Here is a 21,015-nt window from a genome sequence, read left to right as displayed (position 1 = left end):
CCCTTCCAGGATCTGGCGAAGCGAATCTCTTTCCCCCTCTCTAATCAAAAGGTAGAATCGTTTATATCCTGCTCTGGACCTTGTTTTGGTCCCTTGACAAGGTAGCTTGGCAGGCTTTCCTCGTTAGTACCTCAAGATAATCAATTAATTCAGGTCCTGAACTTGTGTTCATTTACATGACTTTCTAGTCATTTCAGACATCTTGCTGTGTCTAATAGTAGCCTTTAAATTGTGTTTTGGCAGGGGCTGTGTGAAAGGACATTTAAGCGTCTGTACCAGTATATGCTGAACGCCGGACTAGCCAAGGTGGTGTCTCTTCGCTTGCAAGAGATCCACCCTGAATGCGGACCTTGTAAGACAAAGAAAGGTAACGCAGAGTCTCAGCTTCTGTTCCCTTGGCTGGCTGGCTCTTACTTCTCTGTTCTAAGCTTCAGCCTCTCTCTCCGACCACATTCTGCCTTGCGGCATAATGATTTCACATATTTATTCACCTCTATGCCTCAGTGCCTGGCTCAGGACTGTCCGTATAGAAAGTGCCTAGAAAATGTTTGCTAAACAAACTTCCAGCAAACATCTCTGTGGTGTCCTCCAAAATCATACTTTTATGGTGCCAAATAAACAAGTTCATCTTTTTTTTTTTTTCGAGGCAGAGTCTCGTTCTTGTCACCTGGGCTGGAGTGCAATGGTGCGATCTCTGCTCCCTGCAACTTCTGCCTTCTGACTTCAGGTGATCCACCCACCTTGGCCTCCCAAAGTGCTGGGATTACAGGTGTGAGCCACCACACTCACCCTTTTTTTTTTTTGAGACAAGGTCTTTCTCTGTTGCCCAGGCTGGAGTTCAGTGGCGTCATCTCGGCTCACTGAAATCTCTCCTTCCTGGGCTCAGACGATCCTCCCACCTCAGCCTCACCACACTCGACTAATTTCTGTATTTTTTTGTAGAGACAGAGTCTCGATATGTTGCCCAGGCTGGTCTCAAACTCCTGGACTCAAGTGATCCACCCGCCTCAGCCCTGCAAAGTGCTGGGATTACAGGCATGGGCCACCACTCCCAGCCACTTGTCATTCTTTAGCCTGCCTTTGTGAAGTGCCTACTCTGTATTGCATGATCTTGTTATCTAGCCCTGTAAGGTTGGTGGTATTGTCACCATTTTATATGTAAGAAAATTAAAGTGAAGAGATGCTGAGTAACTTACAGAAGGTTAAACAGTCAGTACTCAGCAGAGGCAGGATCTGAGCTTTCTAAGAAAGTTAACTTAAGGAACAGACTATGAAACTTTAAAAACCTTCCTTAGGCTGGGCACGGAGGCTCACGCCTATAATCCCAGCACTTTGGGAGGCTGAGGTGGGCGGATCACCTGAGGTCAGGAGTTGGAGACCAGCCTCGCTAACATGGTGAAACCCCATTTCTGCTAAAAATACAAAAAATTAGCCAGGCATGGTGGCGCATGCCTGTAACCCCAGCTACTCCAGAGGCTGAGACAGGAGAATCGCTTGAACCCGGGAGGTAGAGGTTGCAGTGAGCCGAGATTGCGCCATTGCACTCCAGCCTCCATTATATTTTTTTCCTAGACAGGGTCTCTCTCTGTTGCCCAAGCTGGAGTGCTGTGGCACAACCATGGCTCACTACAGCCTTGATCTCCCAGGCTCAAGCTAATCCTCCTGCCTTAGCCTCATGAGTAGCTGAGACTACAGGCACACTCTACCATGCTGGGCTAATTTATTTTTATTTTTAGTAGAGACGAAGTCTTGCTATCATGCCCAGGCTGGTCTTGAACTCCTGGGCTCAAGCGATCTCCTGCCTTGGCCTCGCAAAATGCTGGGATTATAGGCATGAGACACCAAGTCCACTTAGTTTTATCTAGTCTTGATTTTTGTCCCATCCTTGTTACTCCTCCTGATTAACCAGAATCATTTTAAAAGCTGCGGGTCAGAGTTCCAGTAAAAGGTGATAGTTGGAATATACGCATTTATCTGCACTCCACCCAAACTTCACCATAGTGATGAAAAGGGATATAAGAGGAGTAAACCCTCAACTACAAAGAAAACAGGACAGGAAATGACAGCAGCTAATTTTTGTATTTTTAGTAGAGACGGGGTTTCACCATTGGCCAGGCTGGTCTCGAATCCCTGACCTCAGGTGATCTGCCTGCCTCAGCCTCCCAAAGTGCTGGGATTACAGGCGTGAGCCACTGCACTCATCCCTCAGTATTTGACTTTGAAGTCTAACGGCCTGAATGCCTAAAATACTCAGGGCCTGTGGAGCTAGTAATCATTTTTATTTCCTGTCCTGTTGGAAGAAAGGTGTTAAGGAAAAGACAGAAGTAATTTATATTTAAAGTAAAGAGAAACTAAGGAGAAACTTCAGTTCCTTAAGGAACCTTTTTTGCTAGACAGGCAACTGTAGAGAAAGGCTTCTCCTGAGCCTAAGGTCCCTGGAAATTTAACCAAACTAACTTGAAACTAACACCTCACACCTGAAGGGACTTGAGAGTAAGACAGCCCTGGGTTAGAATTCTTGTTCCATCACTATCTGGTAAGGTGACCTTTAGCAAGTGATTTGATCTCTGTATACCTCAGTTTCCTCACCTGAATTATCTAGGGGATAATAGTACCCGCTTTCCAGGATATTGTGAGACTTACAGGTGACAGTAGACATAGAGCAGGGCCACAGGCTGATGACACACAGGCCCAATCTAGCCGTGTGTTTTGTTTGGCTCACAGTGTTTGTGTTGAATTTGTTGCTGGCATTTAAAAATCAGAAATTTTCACCTAAAAAGTCTGACTGTCAACTTCTGTGTAAAAATGCAATTAGGCAACATTGAACTTCATTCCTTTATTAGCAGTTAGCTAGGCAGAGGGATCTGCCCCATTTTGGAGGGGCTCACCTTCCCCTCTTTCCCCTCTCACCGTGGACATCTGCTTCCCACTGTGTAGCCTGCGGCCTGCTTCACGCTGGGATGTCATTTGCCTGACCCTTGAAAGTAAGTTCATGCATAGGACCCGTTGCCCAGTGAGTGGTTTCCATCATCTTGAAGCCTGGTGCTGGGACAAGAGGACTTTCCAGAAGAAAGATCAGCATGACTTACAGCGCAGACAGTGGTGGCTTTGGCTCCTTGTGCTGGATTAAGGCAGCAGGCACCAAGATGATGATGGTCAGGATGTTTTAGATTGTCACACGCATGCACAAGGAGCCATTCTGATGGCTGGAGGGATGATGTCTTTGCCCACATTGTCACCCACCTCTGCTGCTGCGGCTGGAAACCTGGGCTCATGGTGAGTCCTTCCCTCACTTCCATGGCACACTGTAGCTCAGTTACTCATCTGTGTGAGTTCTTTCCAGCTAGCTCCTGAGCTCCTTCAGGGTGGTGACCACACGCTTTTCATGCTTTATGTCCTTTTTAAAGGCTGTGCAGTGTCTGCTTGAAACAGGGTAGGCGCTAAGCAGATGCTGAGCAAATTTAATTTAATTAAGTGCCACTTCAGTTACTTTCCATATGTAGGAGGCAAGAGATGAAGCAGTTTTCAGGGGTTTTTTACCTTGAGCTTTGTCTTTCCAGTTTGCAAAATTGACATAAAACCTTCCCTCTAAGGCATTATGGAGGAGATAAAGCTCAAATAATAAATAAAGATGATGTATTATTTCATTTAAATTTACAGATATACCTGGATCTAGTATATGAATTATTTCTAAAACTCCTTAACGAATTTGGATTTAGGTATTTTTCAAATGCATATTTCACTGCACAGAAGGCTTCAGTGATCTGTTTTGCAAAAAGCAAAAAAACTTTAGTAATGTAAACAGCCCCTCTGAACTGATCTGTTTTGCAAATTTGGATTATTTTCTTCAAGTGTTTACCAGTCATTCTGTGTTTTAAATTGTGCTGAGAAAAGAAAGGGAGAGAAGTAGAAGTGAACTCAGCGTCTGTCGGAAAATGATCACAGTTGGAAACAACTCACAGAAATTGTGCTCCCTGGGGCTAATGACTGAGGCGGTCAACTGGCTGGTTTTTCCAGGTTGTCACAAGTTCAGCATTGAAAGGACTGTGGGGTGAAGTAGCTGTGAATGAGATGGACTCTCTCCTCAGAACTGTTGCTCCTGTGACCCTAAAAAAAAAAGTTCAGTAAGATTTCAGGACATGAGATCAGTATACAGAAGTCCATTGTGTTTCTACAGACCTGCCATGCACAGTCTGAAAATGAAATGAAGAAAACAATTTTGTTCACAGTAATTTAGGAATACATTTAACAAAAGAAGTACAAAACATATACTCTGTGAAAACTACAAAATGTTGCTAAAAGTTAAGATTTATGTGAATGGAAAACATCCCAGGCTCCTGGATCCAAAGACTTCACAGTATAACGAATCTACTGATTCCATACAGCCCGTGTGAGAATCCCAACTGACTCCTCAGAAATTAACAGGCTGATTCTAAAATTCACAGGGAATGCAGAGGGACCCAGAGAGCTAAAACAATCCCGAAAAAGAATAATAAAGCAGAACTCACACTTCCTGCTTTTTAAACTTACTGCAAAGCAGTAGTAATGGAGACAGTGTGATATTGGCACAAGGGTAGACAGATAACCGAATAGAACTGAGAGTCCAGAAATAAACCACACATCTATGGTCAAATGATTCTCGGCAAAAGTGCCAAGCCCATTCGATGGGGAAGGTGTGGTCAGTCATGAAAGGCCATGACTGTATGGTTCCATTTATAGGAAAGTCCATAATGGGGGAATCTGGAAGTAGATAGTGAGTGCTTAGGGCAGGGGTGCGGGGAGAGAGGAGCGAGAAAGGGTTTGAGGTGAAGAGAATGTTCTAGAATCGACTGGTGATGGATGCAGGGGCCTGTGAATATAGTAAGAAATCATTGACTTGTACAGATTAAATGGATGAATTGTGTGATATGCAAATTATATCTCAATAAAGCTATTAAAATTTTAAAAAGTAAATAATAACCAAGAAACTTAGCAGGGTATAGCAAATTAAAGTATGATAGTTAAAATGGCCAACAGGCACGGTTAAAAAGTTAAAGTAGGATTGATGTATACAAGCTAAGAAAAAAGAAATGAACCATATTAAGAATGATTAGAATGCAACAAATAAATCCAAAAGTTTAAAGGAGCTTTGAAACCAAAAGACTGGAATTAAAAAGAATAAAGATTAGAAAAACAAAAAAGATAAAAGGTGAACATGAACAGAAAAAGAGCAGAAAAAGATTGTCAGAGATGTTAAAAGCCTAGAAAATTGATTATGCTGGAGGGAAAATGGTTAAAAAGTGATTAAAGAACACTAGCTTAAAAAATGAATAAGAGAAATAAAAGAAAGACATGGTAATATGGCAGAAGCTCTGTTGAAAGCAAGAACTTTAAAGAGGGGTAAGAGCCCCAAGGGTGTAAATTTCTGGGCTGAGTGACCTCTGCTGAGTCCTAGACGGTTCTCTGGAAGGGACCCAGGCACCTGGGGAGCGCCCTTTGCCGGGAACTGGCCTCTTCCCTCCTCTTTGCTCTCCTCCAGGAGGGACCAGCCACTCAGTCCTGCAGACAGCAGGAGGCTTTGTCCTCCCTCAGCAGGGAAATGTGTTGTGTTTCTTGGAAGAGCACACTGGGGACAGGTAGGAGGAGTGTGAGGACTGGGGAAGAGAAGCAGGCTGGAACAGGATGGGTGACTGGCCGTGCGCTGAGGGAGAGGCCCTAAGATTTTCTTGTAAGACCTCTCTAAGGTGTAGCTGGCTGATGCCTGTGCAGGCTGAGAGGGGAATGATCCCTGCGCTAGGAAGAGTTGAAGGCAAGTGTCAGAACTTGTGAGCAGGGGAAATAACCGTACAGGGTGAGGGCCTGGCAGCGGATGGAGGTATCCATGGGGCCAGTGCAGCGACTGGGATGTTTCTCAGTGAGGAATATGGCCTTCTTAAATGGCGCCTGGCTCAGAGCCCTCAAGAGAGGTTCGCTGCTGCTGTTAGCGTTGCACAGTTGACACCAGCCCTTCCCATCTATTGATCACACTTCAAGAGCACTGGGGAGGCTGGGCGCCGTGGCTCACACCTGTAATCCCAGCACTTTGGGAGGCCCAGGTGGGCGGATCACTTGAGGTCAGGAGTTCAAGATCAGCCTGGCCAACATGGTCAAACCCCATCTCTACTAAAATTACAAAAAATTAGTTGGGCATGGTGGCAGGCACCTGTAATCTCAGCTACTTGGGAAGCTGAGGCAGGAGAATCGCTTGAACCTGGGAGGTGGAGGTTGCAGTGAGCTGAGATCGCACCTCTATTCTCCAGCCTGGGTGACAGAGCGAAACTCCATCTCAATAAAAAAAAAAAGAGAGAGAGAGAGCATTGGGGACCTCAAGTCAGCTACCAACTCAGCCCAAGGGTTTGGGGAGGTGATTGACTCAGAAGCTATACACCAAGAGCGTTTATATAATTTTCTGAACCCTTGTAAACTTCCATGTGTACTATTGTCAGTACCTTTGTTTCCTCGCACAATTAGTGAGAAAAACCTAAGACCCTGTGGGCTTGTGTAGAGGCACTAAAAAGAGGCAAGAACTGGGCGAGATGCCATAGTGTTATCCCATTTTGTGGTCAGTCTTGGAGTGGAGGGAAGTGGAAAAAACTTCAAGATGACAGTCCAGGCAAGGCTGGCTGGGCATGGTGGCTCATGCCTGTAATCCCAGCACTTTGGGAGGCCAAGGCAGGCGGATCATTTGAGGTCAGGAGGGAGACCAGCTTGGCCAACATGGTGAAACCCCATCTCTACTACAAATACAAAAATTAGCCAGGTGTGTTAGTGCACGCCTGTAATCCCAGCTACTTGGGAAGCTGAAGCAGAAGAAACGCTTGAACCCAGGAGGTGGAGGTTGCAGTGAGCTGATCACGCCATTGCACTCCAGCCTGGGCGACAGAGTGAGACTCTGTGTCAGCAAAACAAAACCAGACCAAACACAAGGTCTCTGTCTCACCCAGGCCAGAGTGCAGTGCTGTGATCATGGCTCACTGCAGCCTTAGCCCCGCAGGCTGAGCAATTTTCCCCCCTTAGCCTCCCAAGTAGTCGGACTATAGGGGTGTGCCACCACACCAGCTAATTTTTTTTAAAAATTGTTGTTTTGTAGAGATAGGATCTCACTTGTTGTCCATGCTGGTCTCGAACTCTTGGGCTCAAGCGATCCTCCTGTCTTATCCTCCCAAAGTGCTGGGGTTACAGACGTGGGCCACTATGTCCAGCCTTGTTTCTTTCATTCTAGTCCTTCTAACCATACAATCCTGTCAGTACTGTTTTCTTTCTTTCTCTCTCTTTCCTTTCTTTCCTTCTGTCTCGCTCTCTTTTTTCTTCTCTTTGTTTTTCTCTTTTCCCCTCTTTCTTTTTCTTTATTTCACCGATGAGAAAACAGAGGCACACGTCCCTTGCCTGAGGTCACAGAGCTGGGCAGTGCTGGTGCAGGGATTTGAATAGAGTGTCGGTTACTTACTCTGCTGCCTCCCATGTGAAACTAGGCTGAACTCAGGAGGAAGTGGAAATCGGGTAGGTGAGTGCCTGGGGCCTGAGCCTGGCTGGGACACTGGCTAACGGTAAAACCAGCCTAGGACAGTTCCCAGGGGCCTGAGGGTCTGTGGATCTGGACTCCCTTCCAGGCCTTCCTCCCTCCAAGCCAGCTTCCGTGTCCACTGCAGAAATAGCTTCCAGTCAGTCTCAAACATCATGCCTACAAAATAAACAAGAAAATATACTATGGTTGGCATAGAAACCTTCCACAGCTACCTTTCTCTGTATCCTCACCTTCATTCCTGCCCTCTCCCCTCCCCTTGCCCAGTAGGCCCCTTTTGCATCTCAGCGCCTTTGCTCATACCCTTCCTTTTGCCTGGAACACCTGTCTTCTTCTGCCTTATCAGACAATTCTTAGTATCGTTTACTGTCCCAGCCGAATGCCACCTCTTCTCTCTGCTGTCCCCTGCCTAGCCCCATCCTGCCTCTTTCTCATTTCCAAGCTCTGTGCATGCTTAAAGCAGGGTCCTGAGGGTGTTGTAGCACATTTCCCAGCATGGTTGGCTGGCCCTGCTAGTAGTCAACCAACCAGAGAGCATGCGTTGAGTACCTAATTTGCCTCAAGTGTTACGCTGGGGCCCTTGAATGCATTCATTCATTTAGTCCTTACTACCAGCTTGTTCTAGGCATGCTGTTAGAATTACCCTCATTTTACCCATGAAGAACTTGAGGCTCAGAGAGGTAAGGAGCTTCCCCATGGCTGAGCCAGAATTGAAACCCAGGCATGTGAAGCCTGAGCACACTGTCCTTCCTGTGCTGCCTGCCAGCCTCTCTCTCACACACACAACCTTTTGCAGGGGCAGGAAACCTGTCTCTCTCATCTGTTTGTGTTCTGGGTCCAGCACAGAATAAATGCTTGTGGAGTCAAATCGAGTTAAAGGCCCCAAGCACTGTCTGATATTTTCAGCCCAGGTGACTGGGTATGCCACTTGATCCTCCAAAGCTGTGCATTTCCAAGGCTGTAGTAACGATCAGAGTTGTAAAAGCAGTAGCAAACATTTACAGAGCACTACCTCCACGCCAGGCGCTGTCCTAAGGTTTCTGTGAGGAAGATACTATTATTGTCCCTATTTTATAGCTGAGGAAACAGGCCTAGAGGCCATATTACATAGCCAAGTTATACAACCAGCAAAGGCTGCCAGAGGCAGGGTAACACCAGACAGATTGACTCTGGAGCCCATAATTTATTTAACCTGTACCACCATTGCCCTGGGGTGTGTGCTGCAGCACCCCCACCTCTGTCATTCAGTGTTCCCTGAATTCTGTGCTTTCAGCCTGTGGCCAGGCGTGTGTGTGTGTGTGTGTGTGTGTGTGTGTGTGTTTTGGGCGGGGTTGGGGGGGAGGTAACACACTGAATTTACGGGACATCTGCCTGGCTTACCAGTAGGACTTTCCTATTGCTTGTGATCCTTAAAGAGGAAAGCTGCCGTGGGGTTCGTTTGTTCCCATCTTGCTTTTGTTCTTTCTTGGGTTGATCACAGTTGAGAGTGTCATTTTGCTAGGAGGCCAGATGGATTTTTCACTGGGAATGAGAGAAACACAGACTGTTGGTTCCATCTCACAGCTACTCTGGTTTTTCCTTTGCAATGGATCGTGCTTTCTGATAGAAATTTGAAATTCTAGCCTAGCCAGGTGGCCTAGTGTGGAAGGCATCGGTTAGATCACATGACCACTCTGAGTGTCAATTTTCTTTCTCCTAAAATGGCAATAATAACTTGCAGAAGCCACGTGGTTAGTAAGTAAAATCGCTTCCGAAAACACCAAACACAATGGCTGGCTCATACTAGGTGCTCCTTAAGAAGTCACTCCTTCTCTTTTTCTCTTCTGGGTCTTCAGAATGTTGGAATGAAGTCCATCTTGGATCCTGGACACAAAAGATCTATGTGATTCCTTTGTGTTGGACTGCTAATATTATTAGCATGCCATGTCTTTAAAATGCCTGAAACTCCTCATGCCTGTGAGTGGGTGCTGGTTGTATCTTACCTGCCTTTTGTTCCTGGGAAGAAAGCCCTGTGTCCAGGGACCAGGGGTTGCCATTAGCAAGTCCCCAGTTCCTCCCAGGGGAATTGCTGGTCACTGAGGTGGTAGCTTAAATGGGGCAGTACGCCCCAGTCACCCTGGATGATGTGCGCTTACTTGGGTCTTGCTCTGCCCCTGTGGCTTTTGGCTTTAGCTGACTTGTAGTCTGGAACAGGTACCTTCAAAAAGGCAAGTAGGAGCCAGAGGGATTTTAATAATAGAAACTGAAATTCTGAGGCTGGTAAAACTCTAGAACTGTCGGAAAGGCACACAGGGCTGGTGGAACTCCTTCCGGATGGTCCCTTGGAATCACAAGGCACACACTACAGTGTTCCGTCATTTACCTGCCTGATCTCTTACAGTTCTCCCCACAAGGCTAAACACTGTCACCAGGCCTAGTTTTCAGGCAAGACACTTGAGGCTGAGGGAGGTCAGCCACCTTGTCCAGGCCCACCCGACACAGCAGCAGGGCTCACAGCCAGCTCTGTGGCAGAGAGTCTGGCTTCCCCACCATGGTGCTGGGCTGCCTCTCCAGCACAAGGTTTCCAAAGGAAAGATGTGCACCAGGCTCAACTCGGTGGCTCATGCCTGTAACCCACTACTTTGGGAGGCCAGGATAAGAATATCACTTGAGGCCAGAAGTTCTAGACCAGCCTAGGTGACAAAGCAAGATCCCTCTACAACAAATAAAAAAAATGATCCGAGCGTGGTGTTGTATGCCTGTAGTCCCAGCTACTCGGAGGTGAGGTAGGAGGACCGTGTGAGCCCTGGAGTTCGAGGCTGCAGTGATTATGCGGCTACACACCAGCCTAGGCAACAAAGCGAGACTCTGTCTCAAAAGAAAAAAAAAAAAGATGTCACGGCATGGGGAAAGGAAAATGTTTCTGTGATTGGTATGTTGTGAAAGAGCAAAGCCAGACACAGCTTGGTTAAATAAAACAGGGCTTACTTGCCGGGCAGATACAGAAGAGAGTCAGCGCAGTTGGGAGTCACAGCAGAGAAATCATCTATGCCCTGTGGGGCAGGCAGAGCCACAGATCCCATGGCCAAAACATTCGGAGAGTCACTCCAGGCCTTCTGGAAGCACAGCCGCCTCACGCTGGGCCCAGCCTCAGCTGTGGCCCACCCACAGCACCTGCTCCGGGTCATGGGTGTCTTGTGGGTCCTGGGGCTGATGATGCCTATTGTGGTTGCACAGAACAGCTCATAGTCCTCCCGCATCGCCCTCAGCCCCCATGGCCAACAGCTGAGCCTCATGCTCAGAACCAGAGCAGGGGGGCGCCTTCCCACGAGTCTCCAGGAGTCAAGCCATCATGACCAGAGGGCAGCTTTGGGGCTTATCCCACAATAAGAGGGGGCCCGCCACCTTGAATGCCACTGATGTTTGTCATGCCTCTGTGCGGTGCTAGATGCTGGTGGTACTATTCAGAATAACTCCCCTACTGGCCGAGTGCATCCACACTGCAGGCTGGCAGCCTGGGCTGACTGACATCCTAGCTCTGCCACTCCATAGCGCCATCACTTTGAGCAAGTGCCTTAGCTTCCGCATCTGTGAAATGGAGCTTACGGGGACCTGCCTCCCTTGGGGTTGTGGGATTTTATGGGTTAATTCATGTACTGCCCTTGGCATGTGCACTTGCTGGTGCCTGGCTCCCAGCAAGTGCTAGGTGGTCATGTTGAGGGATTGCTCCATGCCAGCCTCTGTGCAGATGTTGTCTCGGCCATGCTAACGTTAACCCCATGACACAGAGAACACTGTCATCCCATTTTGCAGGTCGGAAAACAAAGAGTCATACTTGGTAATTTCCCCAAAGTCACAGACATGGGGAGCTGTGGAACTTGAGATGGAAACACTTCTCTGCCTGGCCCTGGAGCCCGAGTTCATCCCTACCTTCCCTCCAAACGTTTATTCAGGAGGTAGTTGTGCCATTTGTTGGAGGCGGGCATGGGATGGATGTCAGTTTCTCCACTAGCAGAGAGGTGAGGACAGTGAACCAACTTGGTGGGGAGAAGAAGGGTTTTTTTTGTTTTTTTGTTTTGTTTTGTTTTGTTTGAAACAGGGTCTCACTCTGTTGCCCAGGCTGGAGTGCAGTGGTGTGATCATAGCTCACTACAACCTCAAACTCTTGGGCTGAAGCGATCCTCCTGCTTCAGCCTCCCGAGTAGCTGGGACTACAGATGCACACCTCCAAAGCCTAGCTAATTTTTTGTATTTGTTAAGGAAATGAAGTCTTGCTCTGTTGCCCAGGGTGGTCTCAAACTCCTGACCTCAAGTGATTTGCCTGCCTCGGCCTCCCAAAGTGCTGGGATTACAGGCATGAGCCACTGCGCCCAGCCAAGATCAGAAGCTTTGAAGGCTGTGAGGCTTTTTCTCGTTTTTGCCTACTGAGGTCACGAGTTTACTAGTACCGTTTCTTGCCTTCCACCGTGTTTATTTTGAGGGCTGTCCTGTGTGCCTTTTCCTAGCTAATTAGCCTCTTAAGGAAGTTTAAAAGGAGAAGAAATAGCGCTGGGCCACTGGCTGAGGACGCCTTGGGTCTGACTCCCCTAAGTGCTGTGTTGTGCTGCTGCTCAGGCAGAAGCCAGCATCCCTAACCCCCGGGTCACTCAGCTATTCCCAGTCACAGGGACGTTTTGAATCGGGGTATCTAAACCAAAGGTTTAGAGCCTGGACTCTGGAGCCAGACTGCCTGGTAAATGCCAGCTTCTTACTGGCAAAGGGACATTTGTTTGTGTGAATTCCTCAGCTCCTTAGTGTTCTCATGTGGGACTGGAATGATCACCCTTACCTCCTCTGGCCATGGTGAGGGTCAGTTCATAGGGCATACAGGGAGCCTAGGACAGCATCCAGGATGTAGTACTGGATAAATGGTCGTAGTGTTATTAGGAGCAATAGGTTGCTCGTGTGAGCAGCATGGTGGGGTGGGGGTTGGGAGTGGTTTGACTAGAGGACAGTCTAGGGGAGAATGGTGTGGTGGTCTTGTCTTCCTGTGTGCTGGGTGTGTTGGCCACCAGCTGCTAGAGGTGCTACTTGTAGAAAGGGAGCCTGGCAGGGGACCCCGTCCCAGTGCCCGAGGCTTTAAATAGTTCTTACTCATGTCCACAGTCCCGAGAGTCCCCTTGTCCCCATATTTCCCCTCCTGATTGCTTAAGCCTCCCATTCTGAAAGAGAGGGATTGCAGGAGAGGGCAGGGCAGGGGCCTGGAGCACAGGGCAAAGCCAAGAGGGACGGCAGGGGGCCCGGCGGGGACCCGGCAGGAGCTGAGGCTTCAGGCCTGCACTGGGGCCTTAGGTTGCCTCTAATGAAAAGCCGTGTCCTGGGGGACTTTCTGTTGCTGTGAGGAGTGGAGGGGTCAGCAGTAGGTTGGTGCCTCGGGACCACTTCTGCTGGCCGCTTGCCCTAGGCTGGCTCCCCCTAGAGTGTCTCCTGAGGTCTGTTGAGTTCCAGGCATCTCCTGAGTTCCAGGCCCTAAGATGCTTATTTGTGAACTTCACCGGCAAGCCACATGCTGTGCCCCCAGAAGAACCTCCTGCTTGAGTGGAGGTGGCTGGTCCTGACTTTCCTCGGACCTCAGTCTTCTGTGCTGTCGGGGGTGGCATTTCACACTCGCGGGTAGGGTCCTGTACTAGAGGGCTGGGCTCCAGTGCCCACTCCTTGCTGTAGCACCCAGGATTCTGTGCATCCACGTGCTGATGAAAGCTGGTGGAGAAGCTGTCCCTATTATTCTTATGACTACTGTAACAAATTACACCAACCTAGTGACTTCAAACCACGCAGATAGATTACTATCTGAAATGGCTTTCACTGGGGTAAAATCAAGATATTTACAGGTCAGTGTTCCTTCTGGAGGCTTTAGAAGAGAATTCATTCGCTGGCCTTTTTTAGTTTCTGGGAGGCACCTGCATTCTCCGGGTTGTGGTCCCTTTCTCTGTTTTCAAACCCAGCAGTGTAGCATCTTCCAGTCTCTCACTCTGATCCTACTGCCTCTCTCTTTTAACGACTTATTGTTGTTGTTTAGTGTTTTGTTTTGAGACAGAGTCTCTGTCACCTGGGCTGGAGTGCTGTGGTGTGAGCCGGGCTCACTGCAACCTCGACCTCCCAGGCTCAAGCAGCCCTCTCACTTCGGCCTCCTGAGTAGCTGGGACTACAGGCACATGTTACCACACCTGGCCGATTTAAAAAATTTTTTTGTAGAGTTGTGTCTTGCTGTGTTGCCAAGGCTGGTGTCGAACTCCTGGGCTCAAGCGATCCTCCCTGCTTTGGCCTCCCAAAGTCCTCCCTGCTTTGGCCTCCCAAAGTGCTAAGATTACAGATGTGAGCCACCATGCCCAGCCTAAGGACTCTGTGGTATTACATTGGGCCCACCCAGATAATCCAGGATAATCTTATCTCAAAATGCTTAACTTCACCCTGACAACAATGACCCCCAAAAATCCACAACGCCTTAATTTAATCACTTCTGCAGAGTCCCTTTGGCCATGGAAGGCAACATGTTCACAGGTTCCGGGGATGAAGACGTGAACATCTTTGCAGGGCAGTTTTCCCACTCCGGGTTATCGTGTATCGCAGGATATCTTGGTGTTCATGTTGGAGACCGGTGACCCTGACTGAGTCACTTTTCCCGTCACTTACAGGCTGTTGGGAGCCTGGACAAGTTATTCAACTCCTCTGTTCCCTAGCGTCTTCATCTGAGGGTTGTTGGGACCGAATGAGTTAGCACATGTCAAGTATCAAGAAGTCCCCATTTTTCCTTGTATCTTTTCTAGTTCTTACCTACATGTACACTTATCTTTCTCTTGTTATAGCCGTAGGCACTAGTGTGTTATTTTTTTCCCCATGTTTTACTTTTGTAGGTTGCAGTATAGGTGCAGTGCGATGATCTGAAGGCAGACACTAGTCCACAGAAAGTGAGGTGGCTGGTAGGTATGCCACCCTCCACCCCCGTTGCTGGTTTTTTTGTAGTACTCATAAGATTGCTCTGATGCTATAAAGAGTACTATAGTGAACCTGTTAGTACTGATAGCCTTGTCCTCCTTTTGAGTTGTTTTCTTGGAATAAATGTTTACACTTGGAATCGTTGTAAAATCCCCTTGAAATGCTCTAGAAGGGTTATACAGCTCGTTTACACTGCTGCCACACCTTATTGGCAGTGAGTATTAGCTTAAAAGGAAAAAGATGTTTTTTATCCTTTTGGCAAATACCGCTTGCATGCCTGCTGAGTGTGGGCCGTGTCCTGGGTGCTGGGAAGAGACAGGCACGTCTCCTGTTGTCATGGAGCTGGTCTCTAGCAGGAGAGGGCGACTTGATTTAACAGAACTAATAGCACCTCGTTATTCCTTCCATTTGCATTGCTTTCTTCCCTCATTCTTCTAAAAACAAAAAGCAGCTTTATGGAATACAATGTCAGGTCTTATGGTCCAGGAAGAGCCATTTTTAAACCTCCGGACATGGTGATGTGTGTGACCTTTGTGGGGATCTCTGTCTTTGCCGACATGTGCTGTGATATTTCAGAACCCCTCACCTCCCCCACGCAGCGCTGCTTTCACTTATTGCTGGAAAACCCGTGCTTATGTTGCCAGGGACCGATGTCATGGTTCGGTGCCTCAAGCTGCTGAAGGAATTTAAACGGAATGACCATGACGATGACGAGGATGAGGAGGTCATCTCCAAGACAGTGCCTCCCGTGGACATCGTGTTTGAGCGGGATATGCTCACGCAGACCTACGACCTCAGTAAGTCTTGTTCCCACACCAGCTTGGATGTGGTTCCCGAGAATCTGAGTCAAGAAGTGCTTTGCCCACATGTGGAGAGAGGACTCTGCTATAGAGAATGTAATACAACGGGAAGCGCCTTGGTTCCCCGGAAGGGTTCAGGCTTTGAGGTCAGATTGGAGTTTGAATCCTTTCTCTGCCGCTTAGCCATATGACTTTAATGAGGCCTCTGAGCCCCAGTTTCCTCATCTGTAAAAGCAGGCGTTTTGAAGTTCTCCAGAGACACAGAATCAGTAGGAAAAATACACATAGATGTATGAGAGGGAGCTTATTAAGGTAATTGGCTCGTGCAGTTATGAATGCTGAGAAGTCCCACTAGCTTGTCTGCGAGCTGGAGGCCCAGGGAAGCATCAGAACTAGGGAAGCCGTGGGAGCATGTCCCAGTTACCTCAGGATGGAGAGCCTGGAGTTCTGATGGCCAAGAGCAGCAGCAGAGGGGGCTGCAGCTCCAGAAGAGAGGGCAAGTTCGCCTTCCTCTGGCTTCTTGTTCTGTCTCGGCCCCTGGCTGATGGGATGGTGCCCGCCCACATGGAGGGCAGATCTGTCCCACGTAGTCCACTGAGTTACACACCAGTCTCCTACGGAAACACCATCACAGGCACACCCAGAGGTAAATCCTGACCAGTGATCTGGGTATCCCTTAATCCAGTCCCATTGACACCTAAGGTTAACCATCACATATCGAGAGCATCAGCACTAGCACATTATGAGGATAAATGACATCAAAATAAAAGAGCTGCTATAGGGTCTGGTGGATAAAAAACACTGAAAAAAGAAAGCTATTACTATTATTATTCAAAGGTTCAAGAGCTATCTGTTGTTTTCTAAGATTGGTCTGGTGTTACCACAGGCCAGGAATCTATGATAAATGGGCAAAGAAAACATTCTCTCTAATTCCTAACCCTTTCCCCAGGTCCCCTAACTTCTGTGTAGGACAGCAGTGACCTAGTGTCGTAGGTGGTGTGGCCTCAGGTCCCTGCCGGGAGGACAGAGCAGAAGGTGAAGCAGCTACAGGGGATCTGACTGAGCTGTGGGGTCGGCCCAGCCTTTTTGGAGGGCTGTTTGGTAGCTCCCTTCACATCTCTCAGAATGGGTTCCTCACAGCACAGCTGGGGAAACGCTGCCCTTAACTCTTTCTTTTTTCTCTTTCTTTCTTTTGTTTTTTTTTTTTTTTTGAGATGGAGTTTCACTCTTATTGTCCAGGCTGGAGTGCAATGGCGCCATCTCAGTTCACTGCAACCTCTGCCTCCCAAGTTCAAGTGATTCTCCTGCCTCAGCTTCCCAAGTAGCTGGGATCACAGGCATGTGCCACCATACCCGGCTAATTTTTTTTTTTTTGAGACGGAGTTTCACTCTGTTGCCCACGCTGGAGTGCAGTGGCGCGATCTCAGCTCACTGCAAGCTCCACCTCCTGGGTTCACGCCATTCTCCTGCCTCATCCTCCCGAGCAGCTGGGACTACAGGCATCCGCCACCACGCCCAGCTAATTTTTTTGTATATTTAGTAGAGACGGGGTTTCACCATGTTAGCCAGATGATCTTGATCTCCCGATCTCATGATCTGCCCGCCTTGGCCTCCCAAAGTGCTGGAATTACAGGCGTGAGCCACTGCACCCGGCCAAAAGGAAGATACTTCTGAAAAGTCAAAGAGCTTTACCACCAAGTCTGCCTTGCGGCTCATGTGCTTTACTGCTGGGACTCCCTGCCTACCTCCCAGTTCCTAAGCCAGCTCCTTCCTAGAGTTCTTAGTTCCAGCTTAGTAGGATGCATTTAAAGGGCCTCTGAGTGGCAGATGTACTCACAATCCTGACATACACCGGTTTATGACAGCCCAGGAGTGGACAAGCTACACACAGCAACAGTGGGGCCCAGTGGTCTGCAAGTCATTTACTCCAGAGCTGAGGAATACCATTTCCTTTCAAAGTCCCCGCCTGCACGACTCTTACGGGACAGTGCAATAGTCAGGGTCCACAGTGCCTCTGTGTCTATCAAGAAATACTGGGAAATGAAGAATACACATTAAAAAAAGTTCTGAATTAAAAATTATTTTGATGCTTCTTAAAGAGGTCAGTTTCATTGATCTGAAACAGTTCATTCATGCGAAAGGGCTACTTTCCTGCCATTGGGTAAAGCCTATTGGGTTCCTGCATTTTCGTATTTCAGCTGTTGATCACCTGACATTTAGTGTTTTGAAGTGGTGTTGTGAGATAGTAAGCTTTCAAACATTAGCTGTTAGCATTACTAGCCTAGCATAGTATATTACTCAGAGGCTTGGGAGGGAAGCATGCTTGGGAGGATAAGGGAGAGAAATGGCGTATGTTTTGTTCTGTCTGTTAATTTCACAGCATTGAAATGTCTGCTGAAAAAGTGGGCTGGAAACTGACTTGTGCAGAATAGCTCCTTTGCAGCCATTTGGGTTCATGTGTATTGTTTCTCACAGTTGAGCGCAGAGGCACGAAAGGAATTTCCCAAGCTGAAATCCGAGTGGCTATGAATGTGGGAAAACTAGAAGCAAGAATGCTGTGCCGACTCCTTCAAAGATTCAAAGTTGTCAAGGTAACATCATGAGCCTTCCCTCAGCATTCCTTGTCTTTGGAGGTGCGTGCGGTATATTCGCTAAGGAGTCAGAAGATTCGATGGCATGACGTGTGTCAAGGAGGCAGCTGGCCTCCCCGAGGCTGAGTGCAGTCCATAGCCATGTTATGTCTCTCCCTCACTGTGGTTCCTGTTTGTCTTCACTTTTTAAGAATTGAATGACTTGTCAGCTTTGAAAAGTCAGAAAGTAGCTGGGCATGGTGGCCCACACCTGTAATCCCAACACTTTGGGAGGCTGAGGCGGGTGGATCACCTGAGGTCAGGAGTTCGAGACCAGCCTGGCCAACATGGTGAAACCCTGTCTCTACTAAAAGTACAAAAAATTAGCCAGGCGTGGTGGTGCATGCCTGTAATCCCAGCTACTCGGGAGGCTGAGGCAGGAGAATCACTTGAACCCAGGAGGCAGAGGTTGCAGTGAGCCAAGTTGGCACCATTGCACTCCATCCTGGGCAACAAGAGTAAAACTCCATCTCAAAAAGAAAGAAAAGTCAAAAGGTGATGTGGCCACCCCAGGAGCCTACTCCCATGTGGGGATAGTCAGCTGGGGCTGGCCACTCTGTCCACCTGCTTCAGACAAAGCAGTGCTCTCTCAGGCTTGAATATTCATGGCCCTGGGGACATCGAGTTGGCCAGCTATGCCTGTCTGGCACTCTTCTTTTGTAATTCAGACCTGTGGTCTCAGCCCCTGACATGCCACTCTCATCTTACTCACGATCTGGTCATCTGGCTGGAAGCAGTATTATAGTTGGGTGAATGACTGCAGCACACTTAGCCCTATCCTGGCATGGGTTGGAACCTAGATGTTACTCTTTTCTTGTCAAAGGCCCTGGGAAGAGCCCCTTGCCCTGTTCTGGAAGTTAAAATGGGTGTGGATCACTGATGCCCAGTCCACCAATCCTCATGGCAGTGGCTAAGTGGAGCTCGCATTCTCCAGTCTAACTTCAGTGTGCATCACAAATGCTTGCTGCTTACTGACCATTTTGTTTGGGCCACGTCCTGTCCCAGGCACTGGGGCTATATGGAAGGTTAAGTCAGGGCCCTGCCCCTGAGAAGCTCATAGCCTCATAGAGCAAACACACATTCAGGGTTGTACTTCAGAAAAGGATCCCTGTGGAAGCAAGACCTGGGGGATTACAGAGAGGAAGAGCCTGGAGGAAGCATCAGTGTTGCCCAACCCAGGGCCCAGGCAGTAAGACAGGAGACACAGAAGAAAGCCGATAAAGAAATAGACGCCACAGACCACCTGAACCCCTGTGGGTATGATGCCCTCTTTGCAGTCGGATAAACATATCTTATTCCCTCTAGGGATTCATGGAAGATGAAGGTCGGCAGCGAACCACCAAGTACATTTCCTGCGTGTTTGCAGAGGAGAGCGACCTAAGCCGGCAGTACCAAAGAGAGAAGGCCCGCAGTGAGCTCTTAACCACCGTGAGCCTGGCATCTATGCAGGAGGAGTCGCTTCTGCCTGAAGGCGAGGACACCTTCCTCTCTGAGTCGGACAGTGAGGAGGAGAGGAGCAGCAGCAAGCGGAGGCGCAGAGGGTCCCAGAAGGACACAAGAGCCTCTGCGAACCTCCGGCCTAAGACTCAGCCTCATCACTCCACCCCAACCAAGGGTAGGGAGCGCGTGGGGCGGGCGGGGGCTGCGTGCATTGCACTTCTGGGCACCTGCAAGAAACACCCCTTCAGTTCAGCAAATGCCTGCGGTTGCCCTTGGAACTGTCCTAATGAGAAGCCCGATGCTGTCACTTGTACCACATCATTATGGGTTTGGAGGAGAGGGTCCTGTGGTATCTCCTGGCTGCTTGCAAATCACTTCTTCATGGCCCATGTTTTGTTTGCTTGTTTTTACTATTAAAGGATGGAATTTCATAAGCTTCCTCTGCCCCCTCCCCTCCAACAGTCTAAGACTCCTCCAAGTTTTTAGTTTAGTTATAGAAAACTGTTTTTAAATGCATAGAGAGTGGTGCTGATGACCCATTTGCAAATCTGGTACCCAGCTCTGAGCCCGCTGGGGACATTGCTAAATGTCCAGCTTAGGAGGGACTCCTACTGGCATTTCATAGGTAGAGGCCAGGATGCTGTTTAACATCCTGCAATACACAGGACAGCCCCTGACACAGAGAATTAACCGAACCAGACGTCAGCACTGGCCAGGTGGAGAAACCCTGCTGTAGATGAGAGGCCGGAAGGAGGGGCCCAAGCTACTGCTGGTCTACTTCCCTCACCTTTCAACTGACTCTCAGCAGAATCCTCTGGCCCATGTCGTCTGGTCTGACTGCCAAGCAGGAATGCCCTCCTGGCCTCCCCCTTGATTTGTTCTACCTCTTTCCTCCACCACAGGTGGGTGGAAAGTTGTAAACCTACACCCAGTGAAAAAGCAGCCACCCTCCTTCCCAGGAGCCACTGAAGAGAGAGCCTGCCAGAGCCTTGCCAGCAGGGACAATCTCTTGGATACCAGCAGCGTCTCAGAACCCAACGTGTCCTTTGTCTCCCACTGTGCGGACAGTAACAGTGGTGACATAGCTGTGATCGAGGAGGTCCGGGTGGAAAACTCCAAGGTCAGTGCATGCAGAGGGAGGGAGTTGTCTCCGAGAAGGAGCCTGTGGCCTCATGGTTTCTGTGCTTAGGAATCACACGATCACAGTGGAATCATCCACAGCAAGAGTGCTGCGTGCCGAGGCCTGCCTGTGCTTCCTGCCGAGGCCTGCCTGTGCTTCTCGGGCAGTAGCGCGGTGCTCATTTACACACCACCCTCATGCAGCCTGGGCCCTACGCAGAGATTGTCTGCATGGTTATCCACCTAGTGGCTTATTGATTTCCAACAACTTATTCTTTTCAGTTAGATTTATTTTAGAGGGAAACCTATATGCCTAATTTAGATCAATGGTTCTTACCCAGTTTTACCCCTTTTCTGTTCATTGGATGCCACAACTCTCTATGGAGTCAGGATTGGCATTTACCCCAGGGGACATTTGGCAATATCTGGAGACAGTTCTCAGTGCTTAGGGTGAGGCTGCTACTGGCATCCAATAGGGAGAGGTTAGAATGCTGTTAAACATCCTACAATACACAGGACAGAGCTTCACAGC

The 21,015-nt window shown here is 48.6% G+C and overlaps 1 protein-coding gene across 2 annotated transcripts in view; it reads left to right on the top strand.

The window, feature by feature from the left end:
• The window catches only part of GTF3C1 (general transcription factor IIIC, polypeptide 1, alpha 220kDa), an 85,428-nt gene that overhangs the window by 20,670 nt on the left and 43,743 nt on the right, over positions 1 to 21,015 (top strand). For both annotated transcript variants that reach the window (XM_011933459.1, XM_011933460.1), the window contains exons 6-10: positions 244 to 367; positions 15,139 to 15,291; positions 17,770 to 17,885; positions 19,230 to 19,539; positions 20,267 to 20,484. In XM_011933459.1, the coding sequence (XP_011788849.1) occupies positions 244 to 367; positions 15,139 to 15,291; positions 17,770 to 17,885; positions 19,230 to 19,539; positions 20,267 to 20,484 (921 nt within the window). The remainder of the gene's footprint in view (positions 1 to 243; positions 368 to 15,138; positions 15,292 to 17,769; positions 17,886 to 19,229; positions 19,540 to 20,266; positions 20,485 to 21,015) is intronic.

The sequence above is a fragment of the Colobus angolensis genome, unplaced genomic scaffold, assembly GCF_000951035.1.
Source record: "Colobus angolensis palliatus isolate OR3802 unplaced genomic scaffold, Cang.pa_1.0 Scaffold128, whole genome shotgun sequence".
Lineage (NCBI taxonomy): Eukaryota > Metazoa > Chordata > Mammalia > Primates > Cercopithecidae > Colobus > Colobus angolensis.
Note: the sequence above shows the minus strand (reverse complement) of the source record. Positions and strands in the feature narration are given on the sequence as shown.